Source organism: Tauraco erythrolophus, chromosome 12 (assembly GCF_009769465.1).
Source record: "Tauraco erythrolophus isolate bTauEry1 chromosome 12, bTauEry1.pri, whole genome shotgun sequence".
NCBI classification, from domain to species: Eukaryota; Metazoa; Chordata; class Aves; order Musophagiformes; family Musophagidae; genus Tauraco; species Tauraco erythrolophus.
This window is the reverse complement of record NC_141476.1, coordinates 21,954,438-21,972,689: the sequence shown is the minus strand read 5'-3', so window position 1 is coordinate 21,972,689 and position 18,252 is coordinate 21,954,438. Positions and strand designations below refer to the sequence as shown.

Sequence of the window (18,252 nt, the reverse complement as noted above, 5' to 3'; positions counted from 1 at the left end):
CTCACACTCGTCCAGGGTTGCAATGTTGGGACTTATCTGTTTGGGGATCGCTTGCCAGGACAGGAAGGGTGACAGGGTTTGTCACCCGGTGGTGAGCAATTATACTGTGCATCACTTGTTTGTATATATTATTATCATATTTTATATATGTCTATTCATAATTATTATTATATTTTATTTTATATTCTTGTAATTATTAAACTGTTCTTAATGCACAAGTCTCCGTCCCTTTTCCCCTTTAATTCTCTTCCCCATTCCCCAGGGGTGGGGTAGGGTGAGCCAGCGGCCACACGACGTTGAAGGTGCCGGCGGGCTAAACCACGACACATAACGAGGCACAACTTTGTCGGTCACTGTCTGTGGGAGCACAGGACACGCCGCTCGCCCCACCAGGCACGCCGGGGGCTGCTGGCACACCCTGCACACTGACCACATCCACAGCCTGCGAGGTGGCTTCGTGTCTGACCTCGGTCACTACAGCTGACTGTCGGCAATCTGGACGAAGGAGGACCAGGCAGCCAACAGAGGTGGCTTCACAGAAGAACATGTCAAGAAGGATCTGTATCTCCTTGTCATATTCTACTGTAGACAAAGGAACAAAGGCTAAGAGGTTGGGTAAATGGAGGGGTAAAATTGGAGAAAGGCCAAGGTCTTGCATCCTGAGATGCTTCACCTGCCAGAGTACAAATGGTTTTGCTGTACATGGATCTCCTTGCTAAACCTCTTTGCATTCAAACTCCCTCCCTCGATGGCAGAGCTGAACAAGCTTCGGGACCATATGTCAGAGCTTCGAGTTAAAAGCTTTGTGATTAGCTAATTTTAACAGATCCATTACCAGTCTGTGGGGCCCTTGTCATGAAGAGCTCAGGTGGTTTCTCGTAAAGATCAAAATCAATGTGTCGTTTGTCCCAGCTCCATCTGTCTCGTGACAGCACCGCCTCCAAGTTAGCATGCAGAGCATTCTCCTGCCATTTCTAAATGAAAATTGAATCCCTTTAAGAAGCCAGGCCAAATTCAACAGGAAGGAGTCACAAAAAATAAGTTAGCCAGATTTTTGGGTAGCAAGCTACCATAATACAATTTTACCAAAGTCCAGAGGTCACTACACAAGGCTATTTCTCTAAGCAGCTTTTCAATTTGTTATTGGTGTATGTTTGGTACACACGAATAAGAACAAAAATCCATTTCGTGAACAAGCTGCTGATACTCTAGTACTGAGCTGTTTTCTAACACGCAGGCACTTACAGAACAAATACCTGGCAGAGGATTCAATTACATATTTATGTCACGTTTCTCTTCAGCGATATAAAGGGTGTGATGCACTTTCCTGTATTCCATACACAGCTGCTAAACTCACAGGCAAACCTGGACCATCCTTCTCATCCATGCAACTCCGTGTCAATACCCTCCTCCACACAATGAGGCTGAGAGGACAGACCCAGTCCAAAACCTTACTAGTTATTTATCTTCTCCCAACGGTAAGAAGTAGACTGGGTGTACAGAATTGCCAGACAGTGAGAGCTATATATCATCTCAAGGACAATCTTAAAGCAGAGTGCTTTTAGAAAGCAGAAGCTGTCCTACTGCTTCTAAAAATATGACCATTTAATTCTTGGGGCCAAGCTCTCAGGTGTCCCAATGGAAAGAGGTGAGAGAAGAAGCATGTGTGCTGGAATCATGGCAGGAATATTCATCATCACAACTTTGAAATACAGCTCAACTTTTTGTGAAAAGCTACTGCTGAAATACCAGTTTGATTTTCCAGACAAAACCATCTTTCCTAAGCTACAAATTAACTCCCACTGTCAGTTGCTAGCCCTGTACTTTCTCTGTTTCACCTAAAACTGTGCAGTTAAAGGATAGCTGAGAGAGTGCAGAAACTGTATGAAGGTATTTTAGGAAGCCATAAGAACTCCAAGAGCTTTTTTGCCTCCCAAGGAATGGTGCTACAAGAAACAGCCAAATTCTGTGTTTGAGAAGAAAACCAGAAATGGTTAAAGAAGCAAAGTATTAAAACCAGACTGCTTCAGAATGGGCTACTAATAGTTTTCAGCTTTTGTTCCGCCTTTCAGGTAACATGAATGGTAAGTTCAGAATCAATCTCCATTATCCAGTATAACACTGGTCATGCCCATGAGGTCCCTGCATGAGCAGAAGGAGCCTCCTTCCTCTTCCCTCGCAGCTCCGTGGCCAGCACTGATGCTACAGAGCTATCAGTACTGCCAGGTCACGCTTGGTGTCGTTGGGGGCAAGATGTCAGCTCTCTTCCCCTCTCACATCTCATCAGCAGGTCCCAACGGCCAACACAACACACTAACCAGCTGCTACTCCCACCAAATATCACAGCCCTCCCGTTCAGTAACTGGTGTCAGCCATCGGCTGCTGCACTGTAAGCCTGCTACCCCTTCTCCAGCTTGTCAGTCTTCAATCCTCCGCTGCCCGGTTCCCCCCTTCTCATCTCTTTGGCAAACAAAAAATTCAGCAATCATACTGAACTGCCTGGCTTCTCATACTCTTGGTCAGGGAACCCATCCAGAATTCAATATTAGTTATTTTTCTGACACTAGACCCCACCAGTAAAACCAAGCACTCTGTAGTCCATTAATACCTATTAATATCCAATTAATATTGGCAAATAGCTTTTCTGTATGTGTTCAGGGCAGAATTTGTGTATCCAAAGAAATTATCACCTAGGTGAGCTAGGTGCTGATGTACCCAAACTGCAAATAAAGGCATCACTCTCAAAACAGCTGCCTACTTCCATATGCTAAAGCACTCTGCCTCTTCCAAGTCTCCTAAAATGTCTGAGTTCATTTGGGACCGTTCAGTTAAGTTTTCCGTTACCTCACTTAACTCCTCCAGAGGTGCCTCGTCAGGCATCTGAGGGTGCAGGTTGCTTTCAGTGCTGCTCTTAAATCCAGGAAATACAAGTCCTTCCCGTGTCAGCCACATACCCTTGGATTTTGCCAACACTTCCTTACAGGCAGCAACCACATCCACTGGGTCAAACGCGGCTGACAGATACTCATGACAATAAGTGAATCTTTTCTTTGGTTTCTACAAAAAGATGATTTTTATTAATTTTTTGTTAATGTGAATTCTCCTTGACTGGTAAAGGAGACCTTAAGGTATAGGACCAGTATTATTTCTTTCCTTAAGACTGCAAGTAATCATAGATGAAAATTATTCAAAATATATATCATTAAATATTAAAAAAAGTTTTTTAATTTCATTCTGTTACGATCCAATGGTGGATTGAATGACATTGGTATAATGAGATCTCTGTGAAACAATTACAGAAAGAGATATCTTTGTATTATGTGTGCAAAAAGAGAACTATAGCTCGTACTGTGTTCGTGGTACATGATGAACAGTTTTCACAGAGCTACAGTAATTTCCACCACTTGACAGGAAAACAGCACCTGTTATTAAGATTCAAGCCAGCGATTCAGACAAAAGCAGAGAAACATCATTCTAGCAATGTGTTCTTCGAGCCACTCAATGCTATACACATCGACACCGCAATTACACAAATTCTCCCACTTACAAACGTGTCGGACCTTGAACTGGATGTGACCACCAAGGCTATCAAAGACGAGACAACTTGACTCTATTGAACAGCATTAAGAGCAGAATTTTACACAGCAACAAAGAATACCTCTCAGAATGAGATCTTTTTGGATCCCAAATTCCCTTCCTATGCGCTAACGTGACAGTTCCTGTTGTAAAACTACTTAATTCATCTCTCTTTTTGAGCCCTACAAGCAGCAAGCCAAGATCTTCCAGTTACGTGTCTCATTTTACCTTTGCCATTTCCTGGCGAAGATGCCTCTTTGCAAGTTCTGCAGAATTCAGGGTCTGAGAGCTGTAGTTAAAGACAGATTTGCCATCAACAGGAGAAATCCTGAAAACTTCAAACTTTGGTTTTTCCATCTTTCCTTTGAGTTGGCATACAGCATCAATGTTAGCCTGCAAAGTGAGGTCACATGTGAGTTCTCTCTGAACTGGGCCTTCAGAGCGTTATGAAAAAATTATAAACAAGCGATCCTGTAAATGTTAAAAAAAGCAACTTTAAAAAAACATAACAAAACAACTTAAAAAATCCATATATTGATTTATTACACAACAGTTCTTTGTTAATAAAATACTCCACAGAAGACACTTTAAAAAAAAAGAGCATCATGTCACCCTTGCAAATGACATTCTGCAAGACTCATGGCCACAGACTGGAGGAAAGGACTCACCAGAGAATGACTTCTACAGACCAAACCAGTTGTTCTGGAGAGCAGATGCTGAATGTCTTCAAATGAAATGAGATTAGTTCTTTCACTTCTAGGATTCCATTAACAGCCCAGCAAATATAGCGACATGGGAAACACCATTCACTAGAACTCTACAGATTTCTCTCCTGACATTATAATTAAACCTTCATATCCTTTCATTGACTGAAGAACGTCATTCTGCTGTGTTTATGGTAATTATGGCTTTGAATTCAGAGTCTGCCATAATAGGTAATTACAGTAACAGAGTAAAATTGCATTTTGGATGTGACACTCACCTCCTTTATTTTTTTTCAGTCAAAAAGCCTGAAAGGTTACCTTAGCTCCCAATAAAAAAGAATTTTATATCATATATATTCATAATACTCATTTTTCATATTATAAACCAAAAACTGGTTAAAACACATGCACTGGGAAGACTGCTAACTTTATACAAACATCAAAGTTACTCTATACTTAATCTATATTAATGATTAGGTCTAAGAGTTCTACTGCTCTCATCCTCCTATGATGTTATGAGCACAAGTAGCAGGAACAATTACATTCAGAACTATTCTTCACAACCACAGGATGGCTAGAGTCTCCAGGTAAGCAACACACTCAAAAAACCAATTCCAATTCCCAGGAAACATGCAGATACCCCTTTCTTTGATGTCTGTATTAACAGGAAAGGGTTTGGTTTCAACGTGTTTTCCCTGAGGCAACAGACGGGGTCGGATGGCTGCTGGTAACAAAGCCAGACGAGGTTCTAAAATTCTTCACCATTTCCTTAAAGCTTGGCTCTGTCTGCAACTGCTGATTTTTTTTAGTTCAGAATAAATGCCATTCTGGCTGCCCAAAGGCAAGCAGGTCTCTCAGAAGGCAAGAGAAGAAAGCACAATTTTTACATGAGCTGCATTGGCATGGCCCCTGCAAGCATCTGAGCCCGGATGACATGCACAATAGGGGAGCTATGGAGAAGAAACGGAAGAAAAATAGGAACCAAACCCCCCCTCAAAAAAAGTCACAAGTCCTTTAAAAAAATCAGTTTCCTTACCACAGTGTCTTTCTTTCCTGTTTACCTGTAAGCACTGGAGCTGTCTTCCCCTTTGAGAAGTCATTGCATTTGCAATTCAAATTTTGCAAAATAAAACTAACCTGCACTTGTTTTATAATGTTTCTACAAGAACTACAAACACCCGAAGTTTTCAAGTCTGATGAGTCACTGTTTCAGGAGAAGAAGGAAGTGCTGATTAAGGATACGAAGTTCAGCAACTCTCAGTCTTGCCTCTTGCATTTCGCACACTACTCACCCGAATGTGGTTCCTCCCAAAAGACACTTTGTCTGCCGTTTCTTTCCTCCGCTGCACACACGTATCACTGTCGTTATCCAACGAAGAACTTACTGCCTGCTTCGCTCTGCTAACTTTTCCTGGGACTGTACGATCATCCGAGGACACCAAGAGTAAAGAAGGTTTCTGAGTGAAGAGATCCTCCTCAGTTAAGGGAACTCCGTACTCGCGACTCAAGGCTGTGATCATCTCTGCTGAGGGCAGCAGATCCCCATGAATTACGTCCCTCAACCTCTTACTGCGACAGAGGTAACTGAGCCTACAACAGACATCAATTTGTTTACAAAAACGGTACTGCAATCAAATGATTGCAGTTAATATTACTGTGGGAAAACTGTACAGCCTTCTTGAAACATCTACTCGTTAAGAAGCTCAGGTCAGGTCGTTTAGCAGCAATAAAGAAGGTTGGCAGTTTAATAAACCTGGGAATATTCTAGGAATGGTGCTGGCACTAGATTTAGCTGCAAGTTAGTGATTAGTTGCAGAACTTCTCTAGCCTCTGGCTGGGAAGGCAATAAAGCAAACTCCCTTTGTGCACACTGGTTCATGATGAACACCCACTAAAATCTGCCCTTCCTCACCTCTGGTTTACGCCTCATCCTGATCGACTTTCATTCTGTAAATGAAATGAGTTTATATCGGTATGATGAAAATAAAATTGTACATATGGATCATGTGCATTAGTTTTCCTACAGTCAAAATTACTCTTCTGGCTAATTCTAGCAGAAGGAAACCTATCAAGAAGCAGCAGTTTCTGTTGTGCACCAGTGACTGACTAGAGCAAACCGAAAAACCAGTAAAACAGGAGTTGTACAAGTCAGAGACTGATCTTGGACACAGTTCACAGTCAGTATAGTCCAGAGAAGAATTTATGTTTATTTCTCTGAGTAATTACAGGCACGGCAGAATGAAGTATGGCAAAAAGGACACCCAACACCCAGCAGACAGGATTCCCTCCTCTGTGATGGTGGGCTAAGAGCTGGTCTCTAGAAGGACATTGTCTCAGCGACTAAAGATGCTTTTACTGAGGTTCTTTCTAATTTTGTAGTAGTCAAGCAATGACTACTACAAATTGTAGTAATCGTTCCTGCAGCTTCCCTGCTCTCTAGTGGAAAAATAACCTCCTGCATTTAAAATTATCTCGGTCATCCCAAACCCTTCACTTTCACTGCAGGAACCTGAGCTACATCTACCTACTAAGATGTGCACAGCAGCCAAACTGCTGATTTAATTCTCTTTTTTTTTTTTTTTTTTAGAAAGGAGGCACTACAATTGTCACACTACGAGAGTCTAAAATATGCACTATTATGTTATCTTCTACCTGAAATATTGCCAGCACATAGCTAAAGAAAGAAAGAAACCAACCATTGTTGAAGAAAAAAAAATAAAAAGAAAAAAAATACTTTTAAGGACATCATAGTGATGGCCACCAGTCACTTTCATATTGTATTCTTTTCCTCACCATCTTACGGAATAAACATGAAATAAATTACAGATACGTGAAGAGATATCCAAGTTACATGCAGACCATTAGATTAAATATACTTCAAGTGTGAAGGCCTGGCTCTTCATTAGCTTAATGAAGTTAAGTTTCATCAGTCATCAGCAAATAAACAGTTCTTGAACTTGAATGGATCAGCCAACAAGGGGAAACGGACAGAATACAAAACCAGTCTGTTACGTCGAGGCATACCGCACTCATTTTCCAGCAACTGCCTTGATGTATTCAGGTAATCTGTATGTAATACATATTATTGGATATGTTTTACCAAAAAACAAGCATGTGGGAGGGCAAGGGAGAAGGCTGCTACGAGATAGTGTATGTTTTATTGCACATTAACAAGATTTTTTTTATGAAATTAGATTGATGTCTAAGAGACATTCACCCTTTCTTGTCTCAGGACTAAACGTCCCCATCCATTTCAGGCCAGCTTTGCAGGATTTCAGTTCTGGAGTTACTCTAAACAAGCCAGTCTATTTCTAGCAATCACAGCTCTTCTCTGCTTTCTAAACCCAAGTGGCTCATATCAAAGATGGACAGTACCTTTTTCCACCTCTCAATAGATATGTCTTAATTTACAAACACACCAACAAGAAAAACATACACAGAAATTGTGTCATAGATTAGTAAAATATATGGATAGAGAGAGGGGCATGCACGTGAGACTTGGCCCACTTTCTTTTCCTTTAATCCATCTCATGAGACGTGACGTCAGAGATGCTTTGAGGCAAACAGCTGTGAATACCTGCGTGCTGACAACGGGAGCGACCGGCACACATCCAGCAATAAATCATGCCACAAAAGCCCCAAGCAAAAAGCCAGGAAACATACACTCCCAACTCTCTCAAAACTCTTCCTTTCTCAAGTTACCTTAGGAAAACCGTATTTAGAATTCCCCACTTAGTTCAAGTGGCTATTTGGCCCCCTCCTTTCCTCCCTCTCTACAAGAACAGAGCAGAGAAGTCAATCCTTCCCAGCTGATGCTTCCAACACCAAGTTTTCTCTTTGATTTGTATGATATTCAGATATTTTCTGATATACTATCCTACTGTCCTGGTTTTGGCTGGCATAGAGTTAAATTTTCCTCCTAGTAGCTGGTACAGTGCTGTGGTCTGGATTTAGGATGAGAATTACGTGGATAACACACGGCTGTTTCCGTTGTTGCTGGGCAGCGCTCGCACTCAGTCACGGACTCTCAGCTTCCCGCGCTCTGCCAGCGAGGGGCCGGGGTGCACACGAAGCTGGGTGCACACAGCCAGGACAGCTGATCCCAACTGGCCAAAGGGTTATTCCATACCATATGACGTCATGCTCAGTGTATGAACTAGAGGGAAAGTTAGCCTGGGGCTGCTGCGTGGGAACTGGCTGGGCATTGGTCGGCGGGTGGTGAGCAACTGCATTGTGCATTACTTGTTTTGTATATTCTTTTATCAATTTTATTATTCTTTTCCCTTCATTTTCTGTACTATTAAACTGTCTCTATTTCACTCCATGAATTTTACTCCCTCCCCCCCCGATTCTCTCCCAGTCCCACTCAAGGAGGGGAGAGCGAGCGAAGGGCTGTGTGGTGTTTAGCTGCCTGCCAGGTTAAACCACACCACCTCTCTTCTCATCTCCACAAAGAATCAATTCCTGCCCAAACTAAAAGTGGGCTCACCAATATCCAGTTACCACTACATCAGCCATTGGAAAACCAAGTTCTTCTGTCTTACCGCACCTGATCTAAACCTGAATTACCCATCAGGCCCACAGACTGCTTTCATCACAGAAAAGATATCCAAGAGCATTATTTTTTCGTATCAAATATTCACTCTACGCTGCTAACAGGTCATTTCTTAATTTCTCAACTATGAATCTGAGCGAGTCGTACCTGGACAAGGCCTGGACACACGCCCGAGGAACCGTGCCCCTGACATAAAGCAGAGGCTGTTTTGTTATAGTGGAGAGAGGCTTACGGAGGCGGAAATGGTAACAGAGAGCTTCCAGGTCCGTATACTGGCGCTGATGGAAGGACAGCTCTGAGTTATACAGTATTTCCAGTTGCCCACCTGCACGTCTGCGAGTCCTGCAACAAAGCACCCCAAGGACAAGGTTAAAACAATCCTGTATCTCAGGTTTCTGCAGTCCTGCAGTACGATTTCTCTAATGAAACTACTTTTCTCTTGTCCTTTAGATGGAACCCCTTACTCTACAGCCTTCACTGCACATGAACTGCTCCAAAAAATTCTTTTGGACAAAATTACAAAGAAAATATCAAAAAACTCTCATGACATAACCGAGTTGTATATGTTTTCTTACTAAGTCTCATGGCAAACAGTGGAAAGGAGGCTCATCCCAGTTTCATCAGTGTTGTGGCCCTGACCAGCCTTATTATAGCTCAAAAGTATTACATAAATATTTCTACTACAAATACCAAAATTCAGACTGCAGTAGTAAAACGAAGCTTCAGTTTAGGTTACACGTGAGCACAGACAAGGACAACTTTTCATACCATAAATAATTTCAGTAACTGCAATGAAGTGACTTGCATTAAAAAATAAATAAATAAAAATATTTTAATCAAAAAAAAAAAAACAACAAACCACTACAGGAAAGCCTTAACAACATGCTACAGTGCTGGAAAAAATATCAATTATTTCTTAAGCATGAAATTTGGGGGAGACATTCACTTTGAATTTGCCACATTTTCCCTTAAACTCAAAGGAAGAAATAGTGTTGTTTCCACAAACCAAGTAGCAGCTTAACAAAAAAAGTACATATTGCCATCCTCATTTTAACTTTACGTGGGTGATCTATGGGTGTAAGATGATACAGACAAGAAGATTATTCCTCAAGTGAAGCAGTCAGCGGGACTCATATCCACTAAAACTGCACTGAAAGCACCCGTTATGTACTTGCCCATATATCTTTGTATAGAAAGGGATGAGGGAGGTATAAAACAAATTTAAATCTCTGAATTTAAGGAAATAACTGACGAAAAACCTCTTTCTTACCTTTCGAAGTGTTTATCCCATAGTTTCTTGATTGCTTTGTCTTTTAATCCCTCTAACACAAAGAGATGAGTTGCTCCATCCAATAGGTGAAAACCAGTAACAATATCCAACTCGGAAACTTTCTCAAGTGTGGTTTCCAGTTTTAACGCAGCAAGAGCCATTCCCATTAAGTGTACAGGATAGCAGTCCAGCTGAAGGGCCTGAGCATTGATTTCTGTGATCTCTTCCATCAAATCATGTAATAACGACGAATTATTGTAGTCAAAAATGTAGATTATACAACCATACGGGCAATTTGTGACTTGAGCATCAGCAGTTTCTCCATGCAGCCCCAACGGCACAGCTATTTCCACTCTTACTTTCAAAAGTGAGTCTGATTCTAGATAATGTCCCATAGGTAGCAGGGAAGAACTACTCACCAATTCTCCTCTTTTCTCATTTTCATCCTCCTCATCGAAAGCAGCTGTATTTGGAGCTGAACAGTTACGGATGGGAGCACTGATATTCAAGTACTTTTTACCCAACAATAAATCAGTTAGATTGACTTTAGCTACCCCATGTGGATGCCACACTTTGTTCTTCGTTAAAGAATTCTGAACTATGGATTTGCACGCAAGGATTTGCACTTTGGCCACTTTTTCATCAGCTTCATCCTCCCCAAACAAACGTGGTTTTTTTCTGTTGTTTTCCATGTTCTTATCCCGGTCATGAACTTCAATCTCCAAAGGTGGACCTCTAAGGTACCTCTGTAATTCCCCAGGTTTCATTGTCCCTGTTAGAAGTACATTAACATCCTTAAAGTAGACATGAGTTCCATGGATTTGTCCATGAGTTCGATGAGGTGGGAAGTTGTGAAATTTGTATTTGCAGTAGGTGGGAACACACAATCTCTAAAGAACAAAAACCAGGGAGAAACAGATATTTGTAGCATTCATCTTCTTCCTTTTTATTTTTAACCTCACAGAACAATCAGCTTTTCTAGTGGATAAAGTATGGAGGATGTACTTCATAGCACAAATTATGGTCTTCCAAGGCTGAAGAGAAGCCATTCTACATGCCCAGATCCTGGGTTTGGGGAATATACTGTCCCCTTCCTTTGTCTGTCCTCAACTTTGTTGACTTTGCCAATACGTCAGAAAAACTCTCATTGTTTCTAGGTCGTTAAAGGAGCATGCTGGGGACTGCAATGGCTCCCAGACCTTTTTTGTTTCTCCCTATGCATTCATCTGTAGGATTTGAGGCCTAAAATAGACGCCTATAGCTAGAAGTTAGGAAATTCAGCAAGTATCCAGAGATAGTGTATGATCTCCATTACTAGCCATTTGTTTGCAGATCTGGGAAGCAAACAGAGGGATTCATTCCACAATACTTGTTGCAGTTCCTCCATGTAAGGGCTCATCAGCATCACGGCAGCCTGCACGGAGTGGAAGCTACCTGTCAAGGACTATCCTGATGATTCCAAATTTGAAACAGTTCATTATTTCATACAGTACCCCACTTGGCAAGGGAAACAAAGCCCAAACTTCTGTGGCCACTCTGCAGATTGTATTAGAAACTACGGAGTGGCTCGTCTCCATTATTTATTATGTTGCACAGTTTTTTCCCCTGTTTCTCTTCATAAATGCTAAGCCAACTTGCCTAGTCTGTCATGAACTGCAGTGTAAAACCACCACAGAACTGTGTGCGCCATTATAAAGTTCCTGACATAAAACCATTAAGCTATTTTCACCACAACAAAACACCCTACCAATGTTAAGGATCAGGCTGATGTAACTTGGACCAGACCTCTCACATACTATTCCCTTATAATTCCACCTCAACAGAGCATCAAGAAAATAGCTCCTGAAATCAAAGATCTTTGACCTTAATTCCATTTTCACATCAACCATACTCAGAAAAGAGCTTTTTTTTTTAAATGGCATTTCTTTAAGCCTAAAGATGCAACCATTTGGTAAGAGAACATAGTTTCTAACTCATCTCTCAAAATTTTTCAAATATAAGACCGAAACCTCTAAACTGTATTTTCAGCAATATGGAACTTTTTGTGCACAGCATTTTTTTTAAGACATGAAAGACTCAGTTTTTTAAAAAGTTAAATAATATTTGTAACACAGGAATAGAAGTTGTTCTAATGAGTAAGTCAACACGTACTGACTCGTCAGCAGATTGTTGCAAACAATATAGTGCCGTGACTAGATCTTCTCTGGCTACTCAAGATCCACTGCTCGGAAATCAAAAGGGATGACGACATAGAAATTACTGCCCTCGGAAAACACGAGGATTGCTGGTTTGCTGCCATGTGCCACTAATCTGGCCGTATGTTTTTCAGGAAATCTGTTAGTCATATTCTCCAATTTTGCTACTAATAAGGACAGTTACCTTTAAAACCATGCCCACAGTTTAAGCAAAGCTACTCGAGGGTAACAAGGGAATTCCTTCAGGAAGGAGCAGCGGTGTGTGTTACCTGCAGCACTTCCATCGGTACCGGTGTGTTTGGGAGGCAGGTAGCAGAATTAATCCTTATAACCAGTGGATTCAATTCACGTCTTTGTCTTTCAGACAGAAGAAGCGTTTCCGCAGTGAAAGTCACATAAGCATCTAAAACTTTAGGATTGTTTTTTGCCAGACGACTGATCACTGATTTTTCTCCTTTTTAAACATACAAGATTAAATACTGTTATAGAAGCAATCCCATCAAGGCACCCATATTTGATGCAATTAATTACAAATCTCCACTGAATTTGTATTAAAATAAAATAAAAGTATGTTTTAACTGCTTCAAATATTATTTATCTTTTATGGTAAGGAAGAAAATAGCCCCCCCAAAGCAGTGTCAGAACTCCTACTTGGGCTAACTGCTGAAAGCACACAGCTTCTGTCTGAAGCTGCAAATATACAGTTCGCATAACACAAAAATTAAGGCAGTTCAGAGACTTTTCATCATAATTAAACTCTTCATTAAAGGTAAACAAGCACCTTTACACAAACTGCCTTCTTTGCAAGCAGCTTTGTCACATCCATAAGTGGCAGCTGAGTTCTACACTGCACTGCATATTGCTACTTGTGTTTGCGTGCTCAGAACAAAGGGGAGATTCAACTTCCTACACACAAAACCAGGATAAAATATATTAATAATGAATGCTAACCTAGTTACAGTCAGAAAGCCACAGAAATACCCCACTCTATGCTGACCAATATCCCACTTTCAACACATTCTGGATCAAAGAAAATCGATGTACACGCTGATGGGGAACTACAACGCAGAGTTATTTTTGACATCGTGCCCTTCAGAGCACTCAGGCTTCTGAATATATGTCACCTCCCTCAGATCAAAACCAAATCCCAAATCTTTCTTTACCAGCCAGTTTTTATCCAGAACATGAAATTCCCCAGAGATTTTTTAAGACAGTTTCCACCAGGTGAACCCACCAGCCCAGGTGTTTCAGAGGAGGAAACACGGAGCACATCCAGCATCTCACTCTTACCCTGCCCCTTCCTAACAGAATAATACCTGCGAGGAGAGGCATGAGATCTAACTTCAGGGAAGCAATGCCATGTTTCTTTGCCACAGTAGCACGAACGTTTCTTTTAGGACCAGAACCTCTTCCACCTGTTGGTGGAAGGCAGAGTTGGACTGAGTAGGAAGGAAGAAATACTTTGCTGCAATTAATCAAAGAAATAATTTTAAATTTACTGCAGTAGGTGGCATAATTCAGTGTTGTCCTTAGAATAAGATGTCAATTATACACCTTAACACCAACTTAGGCTAGTATTTCAATATGCTCAAATTTCCATTGCACAGACCACTATACAATGTATAGAATCCCTAGTTTACAAGAAAGACAAATTTGCAACAGCAAGCGTTAGAAGTTCATGGAATTACCAAAATAAAATTTATCTTTGCCACCTTACTAGTCTTTCCTTGCACATATGCATTATGAGACATATATGGTACTCTGTGATATGTATTCTATTGTTTCAGAAACCTGTATTTTATAACTTCACATCTACATAACAGTAACATTGTCATTCCTTTACCTCACAAGGATACCATGAAGATAAACTCATTAATATTGGTCATTTTCTTAGAGCCTGAGTAATTACGCCCAAAATTTCTTTCGCCCAGACCCAGTCTTTACCCAACCAGTAAAAGCACAGTCAGACCCAGCCTCAAGTATTTAAATCCTAGCTTCAGATGTTTTGTCCATCAGTTAATTAAGCAAATAGAGAATTTCAGCACAAGTAGTTTAAGTTTGAAAAAAAAAAACGTAGCAAGTGAATACAGCAACTTAGAAGAAGAATTGTAGAAATAACACTGCTGCTGGTCCCGGTTTCATATTACTCCTATAATAAAAGGAATGGCAGAATGTTTTAAGGACAAATTTAACACTCAAATGGAAGGAAAGAGAGGCATGCAACGTATTACTAAAGTTTTATCTTTTAACAACAATAGTAATGTGACAAGAAACATTATCAGTACCAAAATGACACTGGGGGAAAAACAGTCCACTCTGAAATTAAGCAAAACAATAACCCACATAGAGAACTCCCTACAAAGTGCACAACTTTTCATCAAAAGCTTGTAAATGGAAAGTTCCAACCGCCTTAATTGTGAAAGAAATAACATGTGTGAGTTTGAAAGACAAGTGTGTAGAACCGATGACATAAGTCACGAGTCTCCAGAGCCATGGGGAAGAAAGACCAAACCAGAGCCACAAGGTAAATGGAGCAGACATGGTTCAGGACTAAGCTCCTCAGACATACCCCCGTGCTGCACCCCGAGCTGCCTACCAGCATCTGCATGCACACAGGAGGGCTCCAGATGCCGGTCTCTTTCTCTGCAGGCCCAGAGTTACTACTCTTCAAACGGTCTGTCCATAAGAGCAGGAGCATCAAACGTTGCCACAGCGGACAGCAACAGGAAGCAGCTGTCAAGGAAAGGTTTGGCTGACACTATTGATAGACCGATACTACAACGGAACGGTATCGTTCATGCCCGGTGATGCTTATTGATAAGCAAATGTACTTCTCACAGCCTGCACTGGGAGCAGTGTGCACTGCAGCCTGTGATGCTGTGCCCGTTTTTGGTCAGAGAAGCGTGCTACTTAGCATGGGTGAGCTAATATATGCTCTAGCATCCATTGTTGCAGTGGTTATCATCTCCTCCCATCTTTCATAGTCAATTGAAAGCTGCAGATGAGAGAGCAAAACATCACTCAGCGGGGCTGTGGTTTTTTGTTTAACATAATGAAGTTGAAGCAGCACTGGAAACAAAAACGGACTGTAAACCACAGATCAAAACCCGGCCTCTGGGGGAAAAAGTGATGCAAGTGATACAGAACAACAGCTCGATAATTTTGCAGTTGGAATAGCTGTTTTAGCTCCAACGTTACTCTTGGTTTTACAAATGTCATCATTGTTCATCCAAGTCCCTTGCAAATATCCATCACTTCACCCTGGAAGACTCCAAGTGGTAGAACAGGACCATTATCATCCCTGCTTCACACTACTAGCTAAGGAACCCAAAAGTTTTATTAGCTGCTGAAGAAACATAGAAAGCTCATGGAAGAGCCAGGACTGAAATGTTAATCACAGATCCTATAAGTCTTACTTTTTTTGTTTTAACCTTGAATTCTTTAAAACAATATTAAAATAAAATTTACAAAGAAGGTAACTTGAATTCCATAGCTACCTATTCAAATCTAGTCCATAATTCCATCCAGAACTCACCATTTGTGGTGGCTGTTTTGTCTGCTTTATGTGTCAGAATTCCCACATTATCATTTGTTTTCTCAGTTTCTTTTGAAGTATAATTAACTGGGGGACCAGCTACTGCTTTCTGCTTGTGAAATCTGTTTTTTGCAAATATCACATCTCTGAAAACATTAAAAAGATTTGAAGTTATTTAAGAAATATGGAAAATAAAAAAATTAATCCCTGCCATGCTAATGATTCCATCCAAAGTTTGTGGGTTTTTTTCCCAAAAATAATTTCAAGTCTAAAAGAGCTCAACTGCCAGAATATAAAGGTAAAGGAGATCAAAAAAGAATATCAACAGGATACATGGTCCTTCCTTTTGAGTAACAGACCAAGTACACACCTGAAGAGATGCATAAAGTCATCCTGTAGTACATACTACAATACCTTATTTACAGATTTTTCTGTATATCCGCATTGCTTTTTGAGCTAAGAGAAATATGCCTGTTCCATTACTGTTCACATTTGTGTACACTGGAACACAATTACAGATAGACCAGAAATCTAGAATAAATACAGTTTTTCTCTATTACAGGAGCAACTGTCCTCTTAGGGGGAAAACGCCGCTAGGAATGCTGTGGCTTAGTTTCAGCATTAACAAACTTCTCAAACTTCGTAATATCAGCCACGGCTGTAAATGGTTCTTCACAAGACATCACACGTTTTGTTCCTTAAAGCACACACATGCCTTACAAATCTGAGATATTATTGCTGTTGAAAAATCAGAAACAATAGAAAAGGTTGTTCAACTCAGACGAATCTCATTGCATTTTAAATCTCCTGAATAAATGACTTTGTTGTCCCTGTCTTCAGGTCCCTGTTATATATTGTACCCAGAGGGCAGCGGTACAAGACATACCATAGCAAAATTGTTTTATCCATGAAGAACACATTCAGCCCTAAAGATTCCTTACAATGTGCTGACAGAGTTGGTGGTAGAGTCTTACATGCAGTTCAAGGAAATACAATGTCTGTCCAAGAAATTTTTACACCAGTAGTCACAAAAACCGGTCACTGTTCTGCTTAGCTTTATAGGCATCATTTATAATAATTGCACTTTGAAAATATGGGCATTTGATGATGTTTTGAGAGACACAATGGTGTAGTGGAGGATTTCCCTGCCCATGGCAGGGGGGTTGGAACTAGATGATCTTTGAGGTCCCTTCCAAACCAAACCATTCTATGATTCTATAATAATGACATAACTGTAGTTCAATACATGTAGACAGATGCATGCAGTCTACTCTTGTACACACATATTATCACGTTATTTTTTAAGACTTTGATCTAAAAAACATTTTGTTGCTAATAACATGGACTACAAGAACTCCATGTCACCTAGTCACCTCTGAGTGCAACCAGTGTTACGTGTTTGGGACACAAAGTACAACTCTCCCTGACTGCTGTCCCCACAGCTACTCTCAATGATTACTTTAGGGATTTCTGATGCTGAATATTGTCTCCAGATTATCATATTCAATCTACAGCATTTTCTCTCAGATTTATTAATATGTGCAACATCTTCCCTTTATCCTTGGCATTAAATCTTTCAAATATCCTTTCTTCCTCCTCCTCCCAGGAATTTTAATCTCAGAGTCCAAATTCTTCAGCTGCTTCACAAGCTTTATTTTAATTCAGACAGGCATCCATGCAGTGAGCAATGAATCAAGATGGTGGCTGTGAAGCTTGAAGAAATGTATTTTTACAGCACTGAAAATAATAATGCATTGCACAGATTAAGCCAAGCATTTCTCAAATAACTCTACCGATCCTGAGTGATCTTATTGCAGCCTTCCAGTACCCAAAGGAGGCCTACAAGAAAGCTGGAGAGGGGCTTTTTACAAGGGCATGTAGTGATAGGACAAGGAGCAATGGATTTAAACTGAAAGAGGGGAAAATTAGATTAGATAGAAGGAAGAAATTTTTTACATTGAGTGTGGTGAGGCACTGGAACAGGTTGCCCAGAGGAGCTGTGGCTGCCCCATCCCTGGCAGTGTTCAAGGCCAGGCTGGATGAGGCTTTGGGCAACCTGGTGTAGTGGAGGGTGTCCCTGCCCATGGCAGGGGGGTTGGAACTGGATGATCTTTGAGGTCCCTTCCAACCCAAACCATTCTGTGATTCTATCCTCAGAGATGTTTCAAAAATGATCGTAGTAGTAGGTGAGAGTGAGGAGGGAGAAGGCTGGTTGCACGGTTTTGCAGTACTAAGAGTGAGCGACATTAAAAATACAGCTTTCCAACATCTTTCTAATCCTGTAAAAACATACAGTCAAAATTGTTAATATATGGTTAGCTAAGTAGTGAACAACAGGCTGCCAAAATAATTTCTTGGGGAACAAAAAAAATCTAAAAAAAGTCTACATGCTGTTTTAGAAGTAAAGCATTCTTCTA

General features: G+C 40.8%; 1 protein-coding gene across 1 annotated transcript in view; it reads right to left on the bottom strand.

Annotated features, from left to right (window-relative positions):
• Positions 1-313: 313 nt before the first annotated feature.
• CFAP92 (cilia and flagella associated protein 92 (putative)) overlaps positions 314-18,252 on the bottom strand; it is a 30,515-nt gene continuing 12,576 nt past the window's right edge. The window contains exons 7-16 of the mRNA XM_086619289.1: positions 15,836-15,981; positions 13,617-13,715; positions 12,570-12,754; positions 10,106-10,995; positions 8,983-9,177; positions 5,573-5,870; positions 3,805-3,969; positions 2,845-3,057; positions 836-974; positions 314-603 (exon numbers count right to left, since the gene is read on the bottom strand). Coding sequence (XP_086475415.1) covers positions 314-603; positions 836-974; positions 2,845-3,057; positions 3,805-3,969; positions 5,573-5,870; positions 8,983-9,177; positions 10,106-10,995; positions 12,570-12,754; positions 13,617-13,715; positions 15,836-15,981 — 2,620 coding nt within the window. The remainder of the gene's footprint in view (positions 604-835; positions 975-2,844; positions 3,058-3,804; positions 3,970-5,572; positions 5,871-8,982; positions 9,178-10,105; positions 10,996-12,569; positions 12,755-13,616; positions 13,716-15,835; positions 15,982-18,252) is intronic.